The 21,532-nt window shown below is 50.6% G+C and overlaps 1 protein-coding gene and 3 gene segments (V, D, J or C); 3 read left to right on the forward strand and 1 right to left on the reverse strand.

Annotated features, from left to right (window-relative positions):
- Window positions 1–790: 790 nt before the first annotated feature.
- Window positions 791–2,424, forward strand: LOC132251541 (immunoglobulin heavy variable 1-69-2-like). The segment is given in 3 exon segments: window positions 791–887; window positions 972–1,306; window positions 2,404–2,424. Coding segments are annotated over 3 exon segments (402 nt in total).
- A 790-nt stretch (window positions 2,425–3,214) lies between these two features.
- LOC132251542 (immunoglobulin heavy variable 1-69-2-like) lies at window positions 3,215–4,387 on the forward strand. The segment is given in 3 exon segments: window positions 3,215–3,311; window positions 3,396–3,730; window positions 4,238–4,387. Coding segments are annotated over 3 exon segments (531 nt in total).
- A 5,756-nt stretch (window positions 4,388–10,143) lies between these two features.
- Window positions 10,144–20,409, reverse strand: LOC132251325 (olfactory receptor 6X1-like). Of its 2 annotated transcripts, none has more exons than XM_059730428.1 (3): window positions 17,780–20,409; window positions 14,610–16,622; window positions 10,144–12,899 (listed from the first exon to the last, which is right to left on the reverse strand). In XM_059730428.1, the coding sequence occupies exon 3, from the start codon at window positions 12,863–12,865 to the stop codon at window positions 11,939–11,941; it is 927 nt and encodes a 308-aa protein (XP_059586411.1). In that variant the 5' UTR covers window positions 12,866–12,899; window positions 14,610–16,622; window positions 17,780–20,409; the 3' UTR covers window positions 10,144–11,938. The 2 variants fall into 2 exon arrangements, with proteins under 2 accessions (XP_059586411.1, XP_059586412.1); XM_059730429.1 differs by having other exon boundaries at window positions 14,610–14,756; window positions 16,440–20,409.
- Window positions 20,174–21,285, forward strand: LOC132251326 (Ig heavy chain V region C3-like). The segment is given in 2 exon segments: window positions 20,174–20,249; window positions 20,345–21,285. Coding segments are annotated over 2 exon segments (366 nt in total).
- The last annotated feature ends 247 nt before the right edge of the window (window positions 21,286–21,532 follow it).

A 21,532-nucleotide genomic window follows, 5' to 3' on the forward strand; every position in this document is an offset into this window, starting at 1 on the left:
AAGGCTATTTTCTCTCAAATCCCTTTGCACTGTCTTAGCTTAACAAGGGTTTAGCACAATTAAGGCCTAGCATAACTGGGACTCCTACACGTATGAAATGAAGGAGGGGTTTGGGCCTGTCTGCGGAGAAGGAAGTGGGGACAAAGCAGGGCTTACACCTTCTCACCCAGAAGCTGGCAGTGAAGGCGACCTGGGGAGAGTGAACACGTGGCTCTGCCCAGTACAACTCTCTCTACAGAGCTGGCTGGTCTTGCCAGACTCCCCCAACCCCTACAACGCCCCTGCTCTCTCTGGGTCGGCTCCTAGAAATCCCAGCATTCACCCTCCCCTGGAGCGGAGGAGAAATCCTGAGTGGGCAACTCTCTCTCTGACACACGCTGGGCTAAGCCCAATTTTCACATACACAGCCATCATACTGCAGTGCTGGCCCCTGTCTCCAGTTCAGCATTTGGCCTGCTGGCTTGTCAGTCCTCATGCACAGGTGATTACACATCGGAGGCAGTGGACACTCCTGTTCTTGACTTATTTTCTCAATAGTTTGTTTTTCATGTATATCAGGTGGTCTCGTGTATGTCTGTGTCAAGGTGGCCTGTGAGCTATTGCCTTTTGTGTCACGAGCTGGGGGTGAATGGCCCAGGCCCAGAGGAAGCAGAAGAGGATTGGGGCAGAAGCCTGTTGTTTCTTTTTATCCCTGGCTGCGCCTGACTGCGCAGGGAACTATGCAAAGTGGCTTGGTGAACTCTCAAGCTAAAAGCCAGCGTCCTGCCCTAGCCTGAACAGGGATCTTGAATGAACAACAGCAGTACCTTCCTCTCTGGTGTCACAGCAGAGGACAGCAAAGATGAGGTGCTTCTTAACCTGCCTCTGCTTCCTGACACTGTGTCTAGGTAAATGGGAGATATTTGGAAACAGTGAGATACTAAATCAATGAGAAGTCTGCAGTGTCAGCAATGATTGTGTCTTCTCCACAGGGGTGCAGTCGGCAGTGGAGCTGGTCCAGTCTGGTGCCGTGGTGAAGAAGCCTGGGGAGACTGTGAAGATATCCTGTAAAACCTCCGGGTTCACATTCACTAGTTACTACATGAGCTGGGTCCAGCAGGCTCCGGGGAAAGGCCTGGTGTGGGTTGGACGTATTGACCCTGAAGATGGTAGTGCCAAGTATGCAGAAACACTGAAAGGCAGAGTGTCCATCACCACCGACAACTCCATCAGCACCATGTACCTGCAACTCAGCCGCCTGTCGCCTGCAGACACTGCCATGTATTACTGTGCTAGACACAGTGGGCAGGATGCCATTCACGGCCGTGCAAGAACTCTTGGTCTGCAGCCAGCGCTGTCACAGCTGTGCTTCTGTCAGCCCTGCCCGAGCAGTTCTGCAGCAGGGCCGCCGAGGGGCGGTGCGGGATCCTGTTTCCTTCTCTGCTCCTCCCAATCTGACAATATATTCCCAACCCTTCTGCTCCTCTGTCCTGCACATGCTGGATGCCAAGCTTTTACAGAAATAATGCTGCAACCTTGTCAAGACTGGGACACCCCTACAGAGTGTCATAGGAAGTCGGGGAAAAGTGGGGTGAAGGGGTGCAGGGTCGTGAAAGAGAAGGGGAAACAGCAGGCGTTGCCCAGCTGGTGTCAGGTGTGGGACAGAGCCATGAGACACTGCAGGGATGGGGGGGAAGGTGGCTTACACCACTGCATGCACTCCTGGGCAATCAGGGGAAGGCATGTGGCCCCCCAGGTCTGTGCATTGGACACGGGTGAGGTCTCACCTCAGGCTTGCCCCGGGGGACAAAATTTGTTGCTACAGCACTGCACCTACAGGTTTCAGTGCACATGCAGAGGAAGTGGGAAATTTTGTGTATGCGCAATACCTGTGTGGATCCACACTGAAGTGGTGGAAAGAGCTGAAGCACTGTGCATAAGTGCCAGGGATGACACAGCAGTCTGCTCGGCTCAGCAAAGTTTTCCAGATAGTGGTAAATGACACACTATATTCATGGGCACACCCTAAGTCATTACAACAGCACACCTCTCACAACCCTTATATTTATAGCCAAGAAGCCCCCACTCCATGCCAACTCCTCTCTCGCTCTGTAGTCATGGCCCTTTTTACTTGTCTCTTTGCTGAGTTCAAACACCTGCAGCTTGCAGCTCGTTCCTTGCCACGTGCAGCTCCCCATTTCCAAGATCGAGCATCTAGAGCTCACGCCCGGCTTAGTTAGGGCTTCCCTAGCTCAGTCCCTGATGAATTTGAGTCTCTTCAGCTAAGTGCAGCTCACACCTGCTGAGTTCAGCTCAATTCTTGTTATCACGTCTTTACTAGCAAGTTCTCACCTTTTACTCCTTAACATGTTTAACGGCTGCTTCAAACTGTGAATTCCAGTTTATTCTCACTGTATCTTTTAGCAGTCTGCCAACAGTCAGTAAGGCTGTTTTCTCTCAAATCCCTTTGCACTGTCTTAGCTTAACAAGGGTTTAGCACAATTAAGGCCTAGCATAACTGGGACTCCTACATGTATGAAATGAGGGAGGGGTTTGGGCCTGTCTGCGGAGAAGGAAGTGGGGACAAAGCAGGGCTTACACCTTCTCACCCAGAAGCTGGCAGTGAAGGCGACCTGGGGAGAGTGAACACTTGGCTCTGCCCAGTACAACTCTCTCTACAGAGCTGGCTGGTCTTGACCAGACTCCCCCAACCCCTACAACGCCCCTGCTCTCTCTGGGTCGGCTCCTAGAAATCCCAGCATTCACCCTCCCCTGGAGCGGAGGAGAAATCCTGAGTGGGGCAACTCTCTCTCTGACACACGCTGGGCTAAGCCCAATTTTCACATACACAGCCATCATACTGCAGTGCTGGCCCCTGTCTCCAGTTCAGCATTTGGCCTGCTGGCTTGTCAGTCCTCATGCACAGGTGACTACACATCGGAGGCAGTGGACACTCCTGTTCTTGACTTATTTTCTCAATAGTTTGTCTTTCATGTATATCAGGTGGTCTCTTGTATGTCTGTGTCAAGGTGGCCTGTGAGCTATTGCCTTTTGTGTCACGAGCTGGGGGTGAATGGCCCAGGCCCAGAGGAAGCAGAAGAGGATTGGGGCAGAAGCCTGTTGTTTCTTTTTATCCCTGGCTGCGCCTGACTGCGCAGGGAACTATGCAAAGTGGCTTGGTGAACTCTCAAGCTAAAAGCCAGCGTCCTGCCCTAGCCTGAACAGGGATCTTGAATGAACAACAGCAGTACCTTCCTCTCTGGTGTCACAGCAGAGGACAGCAAAGATGAGGTGCTTCTTAACCTGCCTCTGCTTCCTGACACTGTGTCTAGGTAAATGGGAGATATTTGGAAACAGTGAGATACTAAATCAATGAGAAGTCTGCAGTGTCAGCAATGATTGTGTCTTCTCCACAGGGGTGCAGTCGGCAGTGGAGCTGGTCCAGTCTGGCGCCGTGGTGAAGAAGCCTGGGGAGACTGTGAAGATATCCTGTAAAACCTCCGGGTTCACATTCACTGATTACTACATGACCTGGGTCCAGCAGGCTCCAGGGAAAGGCCTGGTGTGGGTTGGAGAGATTGACCCTGAAGATGGTAGTGCCAAGTATGCAGAAACACTGAAAGGCAGAGTGTCCATCACCACCGACAACTCCATCAGCACCGTGTACCTGCAACTCAGCCGCCTGTCGCCTGCAGACACTGCCATGTATTACTGTGCTAGACACAGTGGGCAGGATGCCATTCACGGCCGTGCAAGAACTCTTGGTTTGCAGCCCGCGCTGTCACAGCTGTGCTTCTGTCAGCCCTGCCCAAGCAGTTCTGTAGCAGGGCCGCCGAGGGGCAGTGCGGGATCCTGTTTCCTTCTCTGCTCCTCCCAATCTGACAATATATTCCCAGCCCCTCTCTTCCTCTGTCCTGCACATGGTGGAAGCCAAGCTTTTACATAAATAATGCTGCAACCTTGTCAAGACTGGGACACACCTACAGAGTGTCATAGGAAGTTGGGGGCAAGTGGGGTAAAGGGGTGAATGGGTGCCGAAGCGAAGGGGTGCCAACAGGCACTTCCCAGCTGGGGTCAGGCATGGGAGAGAGCCAAAAAGGTCATTTTGGGCGGTGCAGGGATAGGGGGAAAGTGGTTTTCCCCAAAGCATGCATTCCTGGGCAGACATGGGAGGGTGTGTGCCCCCCAGATCTGTTCTTGGGGTAAAGGTGAGGTCCCACTGCAGGCTTGCCCCTGGTGCCAAACTTTGTTGCTACAGCACTGCACCTACAAGTTTCATTGCATGTGCCCAGTAAGTGGGAAATTTTGTGTATGCACAATACCTGTGTGGATCCACAATGAAGTGGTAGAAAGAGCTGAAGAACTGTGCATTAGCGCGAAGGATGACACCGAGGTGCATAAGCGGTGAGGGGGTTGTGCCAGTAAACTCCACAGCATCTGACTGAAGCTGTTTCACAAATCGGCTAGGAGTCATTGGCATGGGAAGTATCTGAAGATGAAGGATCATTGCTGTGTGGTCAACATGCCTGGTAGGGACCCCCTTGGCTCTGCCCAAAGAGTTACCTGCACATTTCATCCAATCCTTATTTAATTGCAAACATGCTAGAAATTGCAGCAGAGCAATTCGTCTGGACACTCCAGTGCTACGCATCAGGGCATGTGTCACATTAGAGAAGGGAAAAGTTGTCCGCTGCCCCACTCTGGCCTCATATTCAATATTATCCAGGAATAAGAAAATATGCCAAAGGAGAGAGATGGGTGTGAAGGCCATTTAGAGGAATCAGTGCTGAGTAGGAGGACTGTTTCTAACGCACACTGGGCTAAGTCCAGCTTCCCTTTATTGACCACAATCCTACATACATTGCCGTGAAACTGTAGTGTTGGCCCGTGTCTTCACATCAGCATTTCGCCTCCTGGTTTGGTAGTGCACAAAGGGCATGCTCACTCGGGCAACACTGCAGTCAGGCAGCAATGCAATGTAAAGCCAGGACAGTGCGGTGATTTCACTTGCAGGGTAAAAGCGTGCACAGGTGATAGACACCGGAGGCAGAGCACACGCCTGTTCTTGACCCTTGTATCTCCATAGTTTGCCTTCTGTGGATTACATGTGTCCTAGGGTAGGCCTGTGTCAAGGTAGCCTGTGAGCCATTGCCTTCAGTCTCCAGGTGAGTGTGAATGGCCCAGGCCAAGAGGAAGCAGAAGAGGATTGGGGCAGAAGCCTGTTGTTTCTGCCAGACCTTTCTAGAGCAGGGCCACTGAGGGGCAGTGTGGGATTTTGTTCCCTTCTCTGCTCCTCCGAATTTAATAATATATTCCCAGCCCCTCTCCTCCTCTGTCTTGCACATGGTGGGCACAAGGCTTTTATAGGAATACTACTGTGACTTAGCAAAGCCCACAATACAGTCAGAGGTTTCAGTGTACCTGTGCAGTACGTGGGTAACCTCCTGCTTATTCTCAACCGCTACGTGTCCTCTGTTATCACAGTGAAAAACTCTAAGTGCCAAAAAGGACACTGATTTTGGAGAGGGCAATCTTGATTCAGGTGCATAAATGGCAGTTGGATTCTGCCAATACACCCGAAAACCTCAGTTTGAAGAGGGACAACTAGGCAGTCAAGAGAGATTCTGATGCCAGCTGGACCTAGGCGGCCAAAAGCCATTGGCCAGGGAGGCAATTGAAGAAGAGGAATGGCTGCTGTGTAGTTCCCCTGCCTGGCAGCAACCCCTTTGGCTCTGGGTCCTGCCCACAGTGTTGTCTGCACATTTCCTCCAGTCCATATTTAATTGCAAACACGCTAGAAATTGCAGCAAGGGGAATTAGCTTGGTCATTCTAGTATTATCCATGTGGGCATGTGTCACTCGGGAAAGGGGAAGATATGGCCACTGCACCCCTCTGATCCCAAACTTGATACATCCTGCAGACAGAAAACATGCTGGTTTTTTGAGATACTAAGGGATTTGTAGGGTTTCCAAGCAACCTCCTTCTTGCTGTCACTCTTGGTGTTCAGGCTGCTTGTGTCGGGGTGCTCTCAGAAGCAACTGCCTGTAGCCAGCTTCCTGGAGCTTGGGTGGATCACCGAGAGAGCAGCTCCAATTCTTGTTGGCTGAGAAGTGCTCAGATAGGTTTTATTTGTCTTTGAGGGCAGTAGCTACCAAGTCAACACATCAGTCAGCCCCAGTCAGCAAAACTTTCCAGACAGTGGTAAGGAGCACATGATGTGCACAACACACTGTAAGTTGCTGGAAAAGACCATCACTCACAACCCCTCTATTTATAGCCAAGATACCACGACTACATGCCAACTCTTCTCTCTCTCTCTGTGGAGATGGCCCTTTTTTCTTGCATCTTTGCTGAGTACTGACACCAGCAACCCATCCCTTGCCAAATATGGGTCCCCTCTTCAACATTCATAAATCCATAGATTCATAGATGTTAGGGTCAGAAGGGACCTCAATAGATCATCGAGTCCGACCCCCTGCATAGGCAGGAAGGAGTGCTGGGTCTAGAAGACCCAAGCTAGATGGTTATCTAACCTCCTCTTGAAGACCCCCAGGGTAGGGGAGAGCACCACCTCCCTTGGGAGCCCGTTTCAGGCCCTGGCCACTCGAACTGTGAAGAAGTTCTTCCTAACGTCTAGTCTCAATTTGCTCTCTGCTAGCTTGTGGCCATTATTTCTTGTGACCAACAGGAGTGCCTTGGTGAGTAGAGCTTCACTAATTCCCTTCTGCGCCCCCATGATTAATTTATAGGCAGCCACAAGGTCGCCTCTCAACCTTCTCCTGCCGAGGCTGAAGAGGTCCAGGTGCCCCAGTCTCTCCTCGTAGGGCTTGGTCTGCAAGCCCTTAACCATACGAGTGGCCCTTCTCTGAACCCTCTCCAGGTTATCCACATCCCTCCTTGTTGAACTGCATTCTGTTGTTTTCTGCCCACTTGTCCAACCTGTCCAGGTCTGCCTGCAGCTGTTCCCTGCCCTCCGGTGTGTCCACTTTTCCCCACAGTTTTGTGTCATCCGCAGACTCGGACAGAGTACATTTCACTCCCTCGTCCAAATCGCCAATGAAGACATTAAAGAGTATCGGTCCAAGTACCGAGCCCTGCGGGACCCCACTGCCCACACCCTTCCAGGTCGAAGGCGACCCATCCACCACGACTCTCTGGGTGCGGCCCTCTAGCCAATTCGCCACCCACCGGACTGTGCAGTCATCCAAGTCACAGCCTCTTAACTTGTTCACCAGTATGGGATGAGATACCGTATTGAAGGCCTTCCTGAAGTCTAAGTAAACGACATCCACCCTTACTCCTGCGTCCAGGTGTTTTGTAACCTGGTCATAAAAAAAGACTAGATTAGTCAGGCACGACCTGCCTGCCACGAACCCGAGCTGGTTTCCCCTCAGCATAATTTTTCCAGCTGGGCTCTTACATAATCTTAATAATCTTTTCAAGACTTTGCCAAGGATGGAGTTGAGACTGAGTGGCCTATAGTTGCCCGGGTCCTCCTTCCTCCCCTTCTTGAAAATAGGGACCACGTTGGCCCTTCTCCAGTCCTCTGGGACCTGGCCTGTGTGCCACGAGTGCTTAAATATTCTTGCCTTTCAGAGCTCATTCCCTGCTGAGATTGGACTTGTCCTGCTCATTCCCTACTGAATTGGAGTATAATCAGCTTACTCCTGCTGAGGACAGCTCGTCTCTTCTTATCACTACCCTACTAGTGAGTTCTAGCTTGTTCAGTTGCTCTTTCTAACTCTTGAGTTCCCATTTTTGCTCATTTTTGTGTCTTTTGTCTGGTCATCCAGCAGGCAGTAAGGCCTGTTACTCTCAAGGCCCTTTGCAGTGTCTAAGCGTTAAGTATAGTTTAGCATAATCATGGCCAAGCACAACTGCAACTCTTACACATGGCAGATGTGTGTGTGTGTGTGTGTGTGTGTGTGGTGGAGGGGGGTTAGACCTGACTGCTGACAAGGAAGTGGAGAGAAAATAGGGATTACACCTTTTTCCTGAAAAGTCATAGGTGAAGGACGGCTGGGGGGAGCCAACACTTGGCTGTGCCCAGAGCACCTCTACTCCACAGAGCTGCCTGTCCTGGCAAGAATGGTCTTGAGCAAACCTCCTCCCATACCTCTCCTGCTATCTCTGGGTCGGCTCCTAGAAATCCCAGCATTCACCATCCCCAAGAAAGGAGGGAGAAATGCTGAGTGGGGCACCTCTCCCTCTAACACACTGGGCTAAGCCCAATTTTCTCTTTATTCACCATAGTCACTCATACACAGCCATGATACTGTCATGTTGGCCCCTGTCTTCAGTTCAGCACTTGGCTTGCTGGTTTGGCAGTCCTCATGTACAGGTGATTAGACATTTGAGGCAGTGGACGCTCCTGTTCTTGACTTTTTTCTCAATAGTTTGTCTTTGATGGGTATCATGTGTCCTAGGGTAGGCCTGTGCCACGGTAGCCTTTGAGCCATTCCCCTCACAGTCACGAGCTGGGGGGTGAATGGCCCAGGCCCAGAGGAAGCAGAAGAGGATTGGGGCAGAAGCCTGTTGTTTCTTTTTATCCCTGGCTGCGCCTGACTGTGCAGGGAACTATGCAAAGTGGCTTGGTGATCTCTCGAGCTAAAAGCCAGCATCCTGCCCTACCCAGAACAGGCGTCTTGAATGAACAATGGCAGTACCTTACTCTCTGGTTTCACAGCAGAAGACAACAAAGATGAGGTGTTTCTTAACCTGCCTCTGCTTGCTGACAGTGTGCGTAGGTAAATGGGTGATATTCAGGAATAGTGGGATACAAATCAGTGTGGAGAAGCCTGCAGTGTCAGCAATGATTCTTCTCCACAGGGGTGCAGTCGGCAGTGGAGCTGGTCCAGTCTGGTGTGGGGGTGAATAAGCCTGGGGGGACTGTGAAGATATCCTGTAAAACCTCCGGGTTCACACTCAATCAATACTTCATGACCTGGGTCCAACAAGCTCCAGGGAAAGGCCTGGTGTGGGTTGGACGTATTTACGCAGCTAATGGAAACGCCAATTATGCAGTAACAATGCAAGGTAAAGCCTCCATCACCACCGACAACTCTATCAGCACCGTGTACCTGCAACTCAGCCACCTGTCGCCTGCAGACACTGCCATGTATTACTGTGTTCGAGACACGGTGGGAAGGATGCCACTCCCTGCCGTGCAAGAACTCTTGGTCTGCAGCCAGCGCTGTCACAGCTGTGCTTCCGTCAGCCCTGCCCGAGCAGTTCTGCAGCAGGGCCGCCGAGGGGCAGTGCGGGATCCTGTTTCCTTCTCTGCTCCTCCCAATCTGACAATATATTCCCAGCCCGTCTCTTCCTCTGTCTTGCACATGCTGGAAGCAAAGCTTTTATACGTGCAAGCCTTTTACAGGAATAATGCTGCGATCTAGCCAAAACAAGAATACACCTACACGTTGCAGTGTTATTGTCCAGTAAGTGTGTAACCTAGTGCTTATGCTCAATAACTTTGTTTACCTCACAGTAAGGATTTATAGAGGTGAAAAAGTGTGGGTAAGTGCCAAAGATGACACTCGTGTTGGTAGTGGGACAGGGGTGGGATTGTCATTCAAATGTGAAAGTGACTTGGCAACTGGATTCTGCCAATACACCCCAAGGCCTCTGATTGAAGCTGGACCGCTAGACAGTGAAGAGTCATTGGTTGGGAAAGTAATTGAAGAGGAATGTCTGCTGTGTGGTCCCAAGTCTGGTACCTCCCAAGTCTGGAGGTGCACCAGATCCCTGAGGGGGGGAAGGAGGGGTCCCCAGTGGCCAAGAGCCTCCCCCTTGGCTCTGGACCCTGCCCACAGAGCTGTTCCCACATTTCATCCAATCCTTATTTAATTGCAAACATGCTAGGAATTTCAGCAGGAGGAATTGGTCTGGTCACTCTAGTGCTACCCATCTGGGCATGGGTCACCCTAAAGAGTAGAGGATATGTCCACTGCATCCCACTGACCTCAAGCTCAATACTTCCAACACACAGAAAACATGATGTTGTTTGAGGTGCTCAGGGATTTGGGAGGTTTCCCCACCAAGCGCCCACCTGCTGTTGCTCTTGGTATTCAGGATGCTTGGGTCGGGGCACTCGCATAAGGATCTGCCTATAACCAGCCTGCTGGACCTTGGGTGCAACACAGAGAGACCATCTCAAATTCATATTTAGTGATGAGTGCTCAGAGAGCTTTATTGTCTTTCAGGGCAGTAGTCAGTGGGTTTGCACAGGAGTTAGCCTGGCTTAGCAAAACTTTCCAGACAGTGGTAAGTGATGCAGTCTGGGTAGAGACACCCCTTAAATTGCTACAAAAGTGTGTCTCTCCCACCCTGTATTTATAGCCAGAATGTCCCCACTCCATGCCAACTCCTATCTCTCTCTCCCTCTGCAGACTTGGCCCTTTTTTCTTGCATCTTTGCCATGTCCAGACACCTGCAACTCATTCCTTGCCAAGTTCAGCTCCCCCCTTCCAAGTTCAGGCATCCCAGCTAGAGATCACTCCCTGCTGATTTATGGCTTTTCTAGCTCATTCTCTGCTTAATCTAGGTGCTTTCATCTTACTCCTGGTCAGTACAGCTGACCTCTTTTTCTCCTTACTTTTTCTCCTCACTTGTTCAGCTGCTATTCCTGACTTTAAATGACCATTTCCCCCTCATCTTTGCATATTTTATCAAGTCATCCAGTGGTCAGTAAGGCCTGTTAGTCCCAAGGCCCTTTGCAGTGTCTTTCCTATGACATAGCATAATTATGACCTAGCATAACTTAAACTCCTACACATGCCAAATGCGAGACGGGGTTAGCCCTGACTGCTGAGAAGGAAATGGGGACAAAACAGGACTTAGGCCTTTTTCCTGAGCAGCTGGGAGTGAAGGAGGGCTGAGGGGAGTCAACTTTTAGTGATGCTCAGAGCAGGCCTGGTACAGAGCTGGCTGTGCTGTCAACAATTATTCACTATAACAGCTTCCCACTGCACTTGGGCACAACAGGTTTCCCTGGCTTTATGCACATTCTGTATGTGCAAATTCGCTTTTATGCAATGACCCTTTTTATACCAAAATATCTTACGTGAGGTAATGTCACACTTACGAGATCTCTGTGGTGGAAACCCACAGTCAACTGCTTTGTGCAATACATTGTGAGGGTGACAAGCACCAAAATATAGTCTCCTGTGTGGATCTGTGCTCCTTGCTCCTTGTCTGCAACACTTGTTTCTGTCATTGCCATCCCCATTATGATCCCATGGCTGCAAAGACTCCTGGCAGTGGGGATGAGGGCATCTTCTACCATCCCCTATCTTCCCCACAAGCCTTTGTTTTGGTGGGGGAAGCCCTTCACTGCTCCTGTCCAGCCACAGGACTCGGGCAGTGCAATGCTGCACCATATAGTGCATCTTGGGAGGCAAGTCGAACGGTGCTTCTCCCACTCCTGGGGAGCCCCCCTGTCCCATGCACTCTCTGTGTTTGCTATTCCTCTGAACATCACTATATGAGAACTTGTAGTATCTTGGGCAAAGGAATACCAGAGTGGATGGAGATGCAGTGGGAGAGTATAACCACCCCTAAGAGTGAAGCTCAGATTTGTAAAATAGAGGTGTTTTCATTAGGGCCTTCTACCAGCGCATATACTCTTCAGGGACTCTGCTACCCCATATCCCTTGCCAACGTATCCATGCTGCCTATGGTCCCTGAAACCAAGCAACTCCAGGTATGCAGAGAAAAGCATCAGTTGGAAATAATTTATGATTGCTGTCCCTCTGCAGAGAGGGTGGACTGTTGTCTGCTATGGACAGCTTGGAGACGTCTTGGTCCCCTTGATACGTATCTAGTGGAAATCCCACTCATCTCAATGGAGGTAGACTCTCCAAAACCATGGGCGTAAGGTGTCACACCCCTTATGCTCCTCAGACAATGGCAGCCTTGGAAACCACTATTTTCCATGCCAGAAAAACTCTCATGGCTCACCTACATCCTTTTTCTGTTCAGTATGTTTCTGAAGGCCTCTTTCACCTCTTTGTTCCTTATTGTGTAAATGAAAGGATTCAGGAGAGGGGTCAAGACTGTGTTCAGCACAGACACCACCTTGCTGAGACCAAAGGAGGAATGCACATTGGGCCTCAGGTACATGAAAAGAACAGCCCCGTACAGTATAGAGACCACAGTCAGATGGGATGCACAGGTAGAGAAGGCCTTTCGGCGCCCTGTAGAAGCAGGGATGGCTAGGATGGTGGCAATGATATAGATGTAAGACACCACAGTGAAAAGCAAAGAGCTGAGGATGACTGTGCCACCAGCAAGAAACCCTAGCAGCTCAATGAGGTGGGTGTCCGTGCAGGCTATTTTTAAGATTGGTCCGAGGTCACAGTAGAAATGGTTGATGATGTTGGAGTCGCAGAAGGGCAGCTGGAAGACCAGAATAGTTTGGAAAAAGATGGCCATGAAACCAGCAAACCAAGCCCCAAAGGCCAACTGGAAACAGACCCTGTTGGTCATGAGGGTGGCATACTGCAGGGGCTTGCATATGGCCAAATACCGGTCAAAGGACATCACTGTGAGGATGAAAAACTCTGTGCTGCCCAGGAAGAAGTAGACAAATGCCTGGACCAGGCAGCAGTAGATGCAGATTGTTGTCTTGGTGGCCACAAAGGTCTCTAGCATTTTGGGTACCACAGTCGTGGTGTACCAGATCTCCAGGAAGGACAGGTTGCTCAGGAAGAAGTACATGGGTGTGTGAAGCTTGTGGTTGGCTCTCACAATAAAAACAATGAGGCCATTACCTAGGATGGTTAGGATGTACATGAGCAGAACGACTGAGAAGAACACACTGTGCAGACCTTGAAGCACTGGAAAGCCCAGGAGGATGAATTCAGTCAACACTGTGTTATTCTTCATGACTATGGCTTCTCTCTTCCCTCTCACGCTGGAGCTACAGGAAGAGCAAGAGTGACAAAAGATTAGCTCATACCTTCTACACCCAGAGTCCGAAAAAAGATTAGGGTATTATCACAGCAGCTTTTTAATCAGTGCCAGCTATCTATCCATCCATGCATCCTGGATGGACCAACAGGTGTCTGGATAAATATATATTTATCTAGACAGAGACATGGAAAGACAAAGACTTAGGAGTTTAATACATGAAAAACAGTCAGCAAAAAAAGCTCAGTGTTTCTGTTACAGTATTCATTGATTAATGTTTCTTTTCCTTGTTAGCTAAATAGATAAGGGAATAGTTACTCAGCTATTTCTCTGTACCTCTGGATACATGAATGGACAGATATGCATAACCACTCCAGTAGAAACCTCGCTTTTTGAGAATTCTTTTATTTATATCAAATCCTTGTATCCCTGTCAAATCCTGATCCCATCTATTTACCTGTCTACTTATCAATCATGCCACTAAAGGTCAGGCTTTACTACCTCTATATTCAATGGATGTTTAGTGTTGCTAATGTTTATGGGGAGTAGTTTGGGGGTGGGGGTGGGGGAGATAATTAGGTGCTATGGTGATTAGAGTTATATTAGTCTCCAGACTGAGCTGATTGAGTCTTAAATCTATGAGGCTTTATCAGTTATAGAAACCCTCTGTTTCTTCTAAAAGATAATTCCTTGAATAAAACCATACTATCATATTAAAATAGGGCTTGAAGGATCCTTGCAAGGTCATCTAGTGCAATGTCCAGCTTAAGCCAGGATCATCTCTTTCTAAACAATCTCAGAAAAGTGTTTGTCTAACTGGAATTAAAATGTCCATAAAGAGGGATTTTATAACCTCTCTATTCATCTTATATAATGCTTAACCATTTAGGATGTTCTTCCTAATATCTGGCATAACTCTACCTTCATGCAGCTGGAACCCATTACTTCTTGCCTCGCCTTCTAATGATTTGAGGATAATAAAATCATCTCATTGATGGGTCAATGGAACAGGAGTCAAACTTCCAGTGAAAGAGAGTTGGGAAAATAAAAAAAAAAACTGGATTGATTTCTGACTCCCACCTTATATAATAGTGGTATATCAGAAAATAGAAAACAAACCAAAAAGCAATCCCAAAGAGCAGCACCCTACCTACACTCCTGGCAGCCCCAGGCAATTCTTTAGTATCATTCCACTCTTTGACAGAGATAAAGATAATAATAATAATAATTAAAATGACCATTTTCAGGCCCCCTTTCTGTCTGGGCCCCGGGCAGCTGCCCAGTTCACCCATGCCTGTGTCCAGCCCCATGAAAGAGCCAACTAGAGACAGACCTCTTGTATTATGATGGGGACTATCACGGTAGTTTCCCATGGTCTACAGAAGCAAGGCGAGTGCTTTCCACTCAGCAAAACCCCTAGGTAAGATGGATGTGTGTTTTGTACACATCACTGCATTTGCAAAAAACAAAACAGTCGGCTTATAACACAGGAACAGTGATCCCATGTTTAAATTGCACAGGAAGCAGAGGCACATGTTTGCCAGGAAATGCAAAACCAGAAGCAAACCAGCATCTGATTTTTTTGTAACGTCCAATTGCTTATTATCACATTGGTGTGGAAACATTTGTGAATTATCAGTCTGCGTATTTTGTTTGCTGCGTACAAACCAATGTCCAACCTGCCCCCACACTCCCTAAGAATAAGCACAATTTTACTCACCAGAGTTTGGGAACGTGCCGCCTCACTTTTGAGATGTTCAGGGGTAGGAGACTGGTCCTTCAGCCACTGATACATGACCCCTGGAATTGGTCAAGGTGGCCACACAATCCAGAGCCTTCCAAAGTTGTAAATCCTACTTCTTCTGCCCTACAGAAACCTCACAAAATCACACATTTAGAAAAAAAAGGGGGGGGGGGGGCGGAGAGAAAACCGCTCCCATGTCTCCCTCTCCTCAGTAACAGGAGAGAAAAAGGAAAAGAAATATAGTGTGAGCAGAGACAACCTTCAGATATCATCATTACAGTTGCTACTTAAGAAACTTTAGAGCTAGGCAGACATTTAGGTCTTCATAGAAGGCAAATGAGAAAAAAATAATTAGACAAGTGGGCAGCCTTTCACTGGAGGATGAAGAGGCAATTCCTTCAGTAATTGAAAAGAAGTGGCAATGCCCAATAACATAATACAACATATAAGTGTCTGCCTTTTGAAGAATACATGGGAGTCTCCTTACCAAAAATAAACCATATTATGCCTTTACCATTCTGAACTCCATTTTCTAAATTTGAATCGCTTGAAACGTCTGCCCAAAGCCAACGAGAAAACCCTTTCTCCATAAATTGAGACTTCTTGATGCTATCAGCACCAGAGACTTGAAACAGTGAGATGGAGGTGGTATGGCCAGTGCCTAGGAGCCATCGAAGAGTGTGTTAATTATGATATCTTGGCTGCTCTATTTGAGGCCTGATGTATCTTTTCAAAATACTTCTTGTTGAGAGAGAGAGACAGAGATTTCTCAACATCCCTGGGACATTTGTTTCCCCAGTTAATTCCCAGGTGATGACTTATTAAGACTTCTGTGTACAGTGTACAGTCGTACGTCCAGTGTACAGTCATCGGAGAGGTCGCCCGGGTCTGGGGGCGTCCGGTTTTGGCACTCCAAATGTACATGTACAGTGTACAGTCATCCAGGTGAATGTAGAAGTCCACGTCTCTGTTACTGATTATGTGTATGCCTTTTAGTCACTGGGAGGCTCAAAACCAGAGACTTGGACTTCCACGTTCACCTGGACAACTGTACACAGTACATGTACATTTGGAGTGCCAAAACCAGACGCCCCCAGACGACCTCTCCGTGACCTCCAAAAGGTCCTGCGCCAACAAAGTCATGCTGAGAAGCAGCATGGAGCCAACCCCAGCTGCTGTGCGCTCAAACAGCACAGCTAGGGGGGCACCCAGGCCATGGGCTCTCTCAGGATCACTCACCAGCCCAGACACACACAGGACTAGAACCCATGCAACCAGTGTCTTAAGACAGCACCTCACCCACAAGGCCAGCAAACTCTCCTTCCTGATGACCTGTCGGGTGCGCCTCTTATCTCGATGCCTCTGGCCACAGCAATGAAAGAGTCAGGAGCCCCAGGAGTAAATAACTTCAACGAGAGAACAGCTTATTCACAGTGCCAGGGTGGGATTTGAACCCATTATTCCCACTCTGCAGACAAGCAACCCACCCACAAGGCCAGCAAGCTTTCCTTCTCAGAGACCTGTCGCGTGCACCTCTTATCTCAATGCCTCTGGGCACAGCAAAGAAAGAGTCAGGGGCCCCAGGAGTAAAGATCTTCTCCCAGAAACCAGCTTACTCACACTGCCAGGGTGGGATTTGAACCCATGATACCAAGCCTCTAAACCAGCACTCTCCCCACCAGGATAGCAAGCTCTTCTGGGAAGCAAGCTATCGGCTGCGCCTCTTGACTCGGTGCCTCTGGCCACAGCAATTAAAGGGACAACAGGCTGACCGCATTGTAGTACTCACAGTGCCATCGGACTTACCTGGTCCAATGGAGGCCAGCACCTGCTGGCTGTAAGTGAACCAACTTGAAATACATCACTAGTTGCCGGGCAGACTCTAGCCCACCAGGAAGGAAGCCCCTCTCTCAGGTACGTGATACTAGTCAGGTAGGCAGACAGAGCAGGTTTCCCCGCTCCCCCAGGAACGTATCCAGCTCACGTTACCTAAAGAGACAGGGTAAGGATGTGTCTCTCTGCTGGGCCCTTCCTTATCAAACTGTCACAGAGCAGAGACTTTGGGGAGAGACAAAGGTGGCTTTCTGCCACACAGGGCCCTCAGCCCATTAAGAACAAGCCCTCGTATTGGCCACAGCCCAATACTCGTCATTGCCTTTTTTACTCTCGTTTTCATGTCACCTACAAACCATAGGCAGAGTGTGTATGGAGGAGCCCTCACACCTCCAGGCAGAAGACCGGGCTCTCTCGGCCTTCCAGCCAGGGCTGCCACAAACACAAGGGGAGCCGGGTGGGATGTGTTAAGGACAGGCCCTGCTTGCTCTACCCCGCGGGACACACACAATCAGTCACACATCAGCCATGGCCCACCTAACTCCCTGAGCCAGGGGAGTAGCAGGGGGTCAACCCCAGGGATGTTCTCTTTCATTGGGGTTTACCAAGAAAGGAAAGTGTTTCTGAAATGACAGACAGGAGCTGAGAGCACCAGGGCCATTCAGCTCCCGGGAGCTCCAAGGAGGGCATCTGGGACCCTTGGCCAAGACCTGTCCGACTGAGATAACCCCCGCACTCTTCCCAGCCAAGGCACATCTGAGATTGAGCCCTGTGGCCCAGCACCTGCTCCCCATGGGCCGGCCCTGCCTCTGCCTCACTGCATTAGGCAGGGCTGCAAGTCCCCTTCCCTTTGGGAGAGTCAGTGGAGGGAGGGAGGGAGTGGGGAGGGGGCAGAGGGGGTTGATCTTTCCAGGCAGTGGTGACATGTCCCTCACTCAGGGAACTAAACAGGGCCCAGCACAGTGCCAGGCATGGACTGGATGCAGCAGGAGGGACAGTCCTATTCCCTCCCCCAGCCCCTCTCACAAACTAATCAGCCCTGAGAAGGGATGGCACCTGTGTTTCTTATGGAGGGGGATATGCAAAACAGAGTGACATTTCTGTTTCTGTCTGCCCACCTCTGCCCAGGCTGTACACAGATACCTTCTGCCTCCCCTGTCCCTGCTCCTCTCCCACCACTCCCAGAGACAGCGTCTGTTCCCACCCCAATGGCCATGGGGCTTTTGATCCACCTCCTTTTCATCACAGCAGGTCTGGAAAGTATTCTCTGCTCTCAGATCATTGCTGAGGCTGATCCACCTTGTTCTACTCACCATAACATACTCATGGTTAAAAGTGACTCTCTTTACAGGTGTCTGGTCTCAGGTGCAGCTGGTGGAGTCTGGAGGGACCTTGAGGGAGCCTGGAGACTCTCTGTGCCTCACCTGCACAGGCTCGGGATTTGATTTCAGGAGATACGGCATGGACTGGGGCCAACAGGCTCCTGGGAAGGGGCTGGAGTGGGTTGCAGTCATCTATTCGGATAGCAATAAAGAATACAACGCAGATCCTGTGAAAGGATGATTCTCCATCTCCCAAGACAACTCCGGGAGCCAGGCACACTTGGACATGAGCAGCCTGAGACCTGAGGACCCTGCTCAGTATTACTGTGCAGCTCACAGCAGTGAGATATCCATCTCAGCTCATACAAAATGTTCCTCTTGCCTTGAAAGCAACAGCCACACGGTGACACCCACGGTCTTTAAACTACAACTCTCAATGGAGAAAAAGGAAATTGTGTGAGGGAGCTCTGACTGCTCTCCGCCATTTATGGAGAAGGAAATAGCATGGTATTTCAAGGAAAAAAAACCTGCACAAACACATAGGGACCACTCAGAGATGGACCAGATGCTTTCTTCTTCCTCCTGCTTCCTCCCCAAAGCTCACAGCCCCCAACTGATGAACGAAAATGACCCAGGTCCCCCAGATCAGGACACAGTCATCTAAGGTCAGATTGAGCAAAACCTTGATAATTTCGTCCAGAATATTTACACCAAGAGGATAAACCTGATGGAGAAGGCTCAGGCTTCCTGTTGAGAGGACTGAGACACCCAGATCTTTACTCTGGTCTCCCCCTTTCTCCATCACCCTCTGATGTCAGTAAGCAAGACCAGGTGTTCTGGGATTGGTGCTGGGACAGGGTGGGGACCCCTCGCCCAAAAGTAACTGGGCCTCTGAGCTGTACCTAGCCCCACCCGGCCCCGATCTGAAAGACTGGATTGTACGGTGGCAACAGCGCACCTACACTTGCAGTATTTCCCACTCACATCTCTTAGGGACTGCCATCACCTAGACTCCCTCCCCTCCCCAACCCAGACTGCACCCCTCTGCCAGGCCCTGAGCTCTGAATTCCTCACTGTGCAGGGACTACATCTCATGTTAATGCTGTCTCAGCCAAGCCCATAGCCCATGTACAAACCTGAGCACTCCCTCTTCTCTCTCAGCCTCCCCCACCCATCTGTGCCTTGCCTGGAGACCAGAGATCCACTGTCTGCCTCGGGGCTCTCTCCATCTCCGCACACATGGCACCAATCAATGCTGTGGATAGTGGCTGGGGGCTGACATTCAAACCCCCTCCCATCCCATAACGGGAACCTTGGCATTGGAGAGCATATCCGAACCCAGGGAGACCCTGGGCCTGCTGCCTTACCAGGCAATGGACCCAGGTGTACACGTGGAGGGGGCTCCAGCAAAGGGTTACCATATGTCTGGGTTTTCCCAGATATGTCCTCTTTTGTGGCCCCCTGTGCTGCGTCTGGGTGGGTTTTTAAAAAGCAGATAAATGTCTGGGTTTTTTGCTGTTCCTCTGCTCTCCAAGACGGGCTGTTTGAGGCAAGGTGATTGCCAGTTGGGGGTCATATGCTCCCCATCCCAGCTCCAGCAAGGTAAAGAAAGAGAGAGAGACTGGGCATATGCGTAATGCGGGAGCTGCTTGGGCAGCAGGGCTAGTGGGGTGGGCAGAGGTCTGCGGGTCGGGAGTGAGGAGCACCAGCAGGGTCGGGGGAGCAGAGGCTGTGGGTCCAGTGTGGGATACTGGCAGTGCTGGAGGGGCAGGGGCTGCAGGTCAGGAGTGAGGGGCACCAGCACAGGGTGGGAGGCAGGGGACTGCTGTTTGGGAGTGAGGGGCTGGGGTCAGTGGGTCCAGAGCGAGGGGCAGCAGCAGGGCTTGAGAGGTGGTGGATGGTCAGTGAGCTAATGGGCAGGGGCAGGGCACCAGCTTGTCACTGCCCCCCACCCCCACCCCCTTGGAAAATCTCACCCTCTGCTGTGCCTTGTCTCCCTACTAGATGCTACACAAGAACCACCTGCTACCACTTCCCCTAAATCACTCCCATCCCCAAATTTCCTCTCCCTTCCATCTCATCCGAGGAAACCAGCACCCACCAACTGCCCACAGGGGTGAAGAGCAGGCTGTGCACAATCAGGGCCATGAAGCCTTGTCTGGGAGTGGCTGCAAGGCACCAGGTAGCAGGGCCTGACACCCCTGTTCACACCCCAGCACAATCTCTTCCCACCATGAGGAGAAAGCAGCTGTGCTGCTTATAGGGTGAGCGAGATGCAAATCGGGGGCAGGCCGTCCCATATAAAGCTGTGTGTCTGGCTTACCGGGATGTACCCACAGAGGCAGCCTGAAGCCTGTGGGGTCTGTGCAGTGACTGGCCATCACCTCCAGAGCTTCACCTCCACAGCCAACAAAGATGGGACCTGGGCTCCACCTCCTTGTCCTGGCAGCAGTGCTGGAAGGTATTTGGCACACTTGGAGGCCAGGACATGGAGGGGACAACTGCATCGATCCCATCCTGATACTAGTTACTCTTGCTTCATAACTTGATTTTCAGGTGCCTGGTCCCAGGTGCAGCTGGTGGAGTCTGGAGGAGATGTGAGGAAGCCTGGAGACTCTCTGCGCCTCTCCTGCAAAGCCTCTGGGTTCACCTTCAGTAGCTCCTACATGGCCTGGGTCCGCCAGGCTCCTGGGAAGGGGCTGGAGTCCGTTGCTTATATTGGCACATCCTCCTCTCCCATATACTACGCTGACAGTGTTAAGGGGCGATTCACCGTCTCCAGAGATGACTCCAGCAGCCTCCTGCACCTGCAGATGAACAGCCTGAGAGCAGAGGACACAGCCCTGTATTACTGTACCAGAGACACAGTGACTTAAACCGTATTCATGGCAATACAAAATCCCAGCTCAGATCCTCCCTTCTCAGATGCCAGGAGGGGGCAGCCACGCTGCACAGCACAGCCCTGCACAGAGGCAGGAGGGGAGACAGTGGACAGGGGAGAACAGACCCCAGTCTCTAGACTGTTTTCCACTCCAGGAGCCCTGACAAAAGCCACCCCCAGGCCCAACCCTGCAGACATGGCTCCTGGCCACACGAAGCCCAGGCAGGTCCTTCTCAGTGCATGTCCCAGGAGGACAGTAGGTCCAGTGGCAGCAGCATCCTGGGCAGAGTGGGGTGTACCCAGCTCAGGACGTGGGGGGAGGAAGAGGTTTGAGATGAACAAGCTTTGGCTCCATCACCCACTGCTGCCCGGAGCTCCGCTCCACACAGCCGTTCACCCTCACTGCTGGCCACCCACCAAAAACACACACACCTGCTTCCCCATTTTGCTGCTTACACAACTGGAATCGTCACAGTGCCGGGCACTCTTCAAAGCACCCAGCACTGTAGCACTTGCATGTGTCAAAATGCCCAAAAAGTGTTAAGGGCTGTGAGAGTTCATAGAAATTACATCCCCTGAAAGAGCTGCCCAGGTTATCATAGCTAGGGAGCATCTCCAAGGGGAGCAGGCCAGGAGATGGAGCACATCTGCTCTCCTACAAATAAAAGACTCTTGAGATATTCAGAGGCCTGGAAGAGGCTTTGGGGCACAGTATCTGAAGGAATCAGGACCACTTGGGCAAACATCATAATCACTTCCAAGTAGAAGAGGCTGGGACCATTTGTAAAGGAGGTGTTTCACCTACTGGGCATACACACAAAGCCCAGTCTCATCCCAGATGGGACCCTTAACACTCTCAGGGG

Source organism: Alligator mississippiensis, chromosome 7 (genome assembly GCF_030867095.1).
Source record: "Alligator mississippiensis isolate rAllMis1 chromosome 7, rAllMis1, whole genome shotgun sequence".
NCBI lineage: Eukaryota > Metazoa > Chordata > Crocodylia > Alligatoridae > Alligator > Alligator mississippiensis.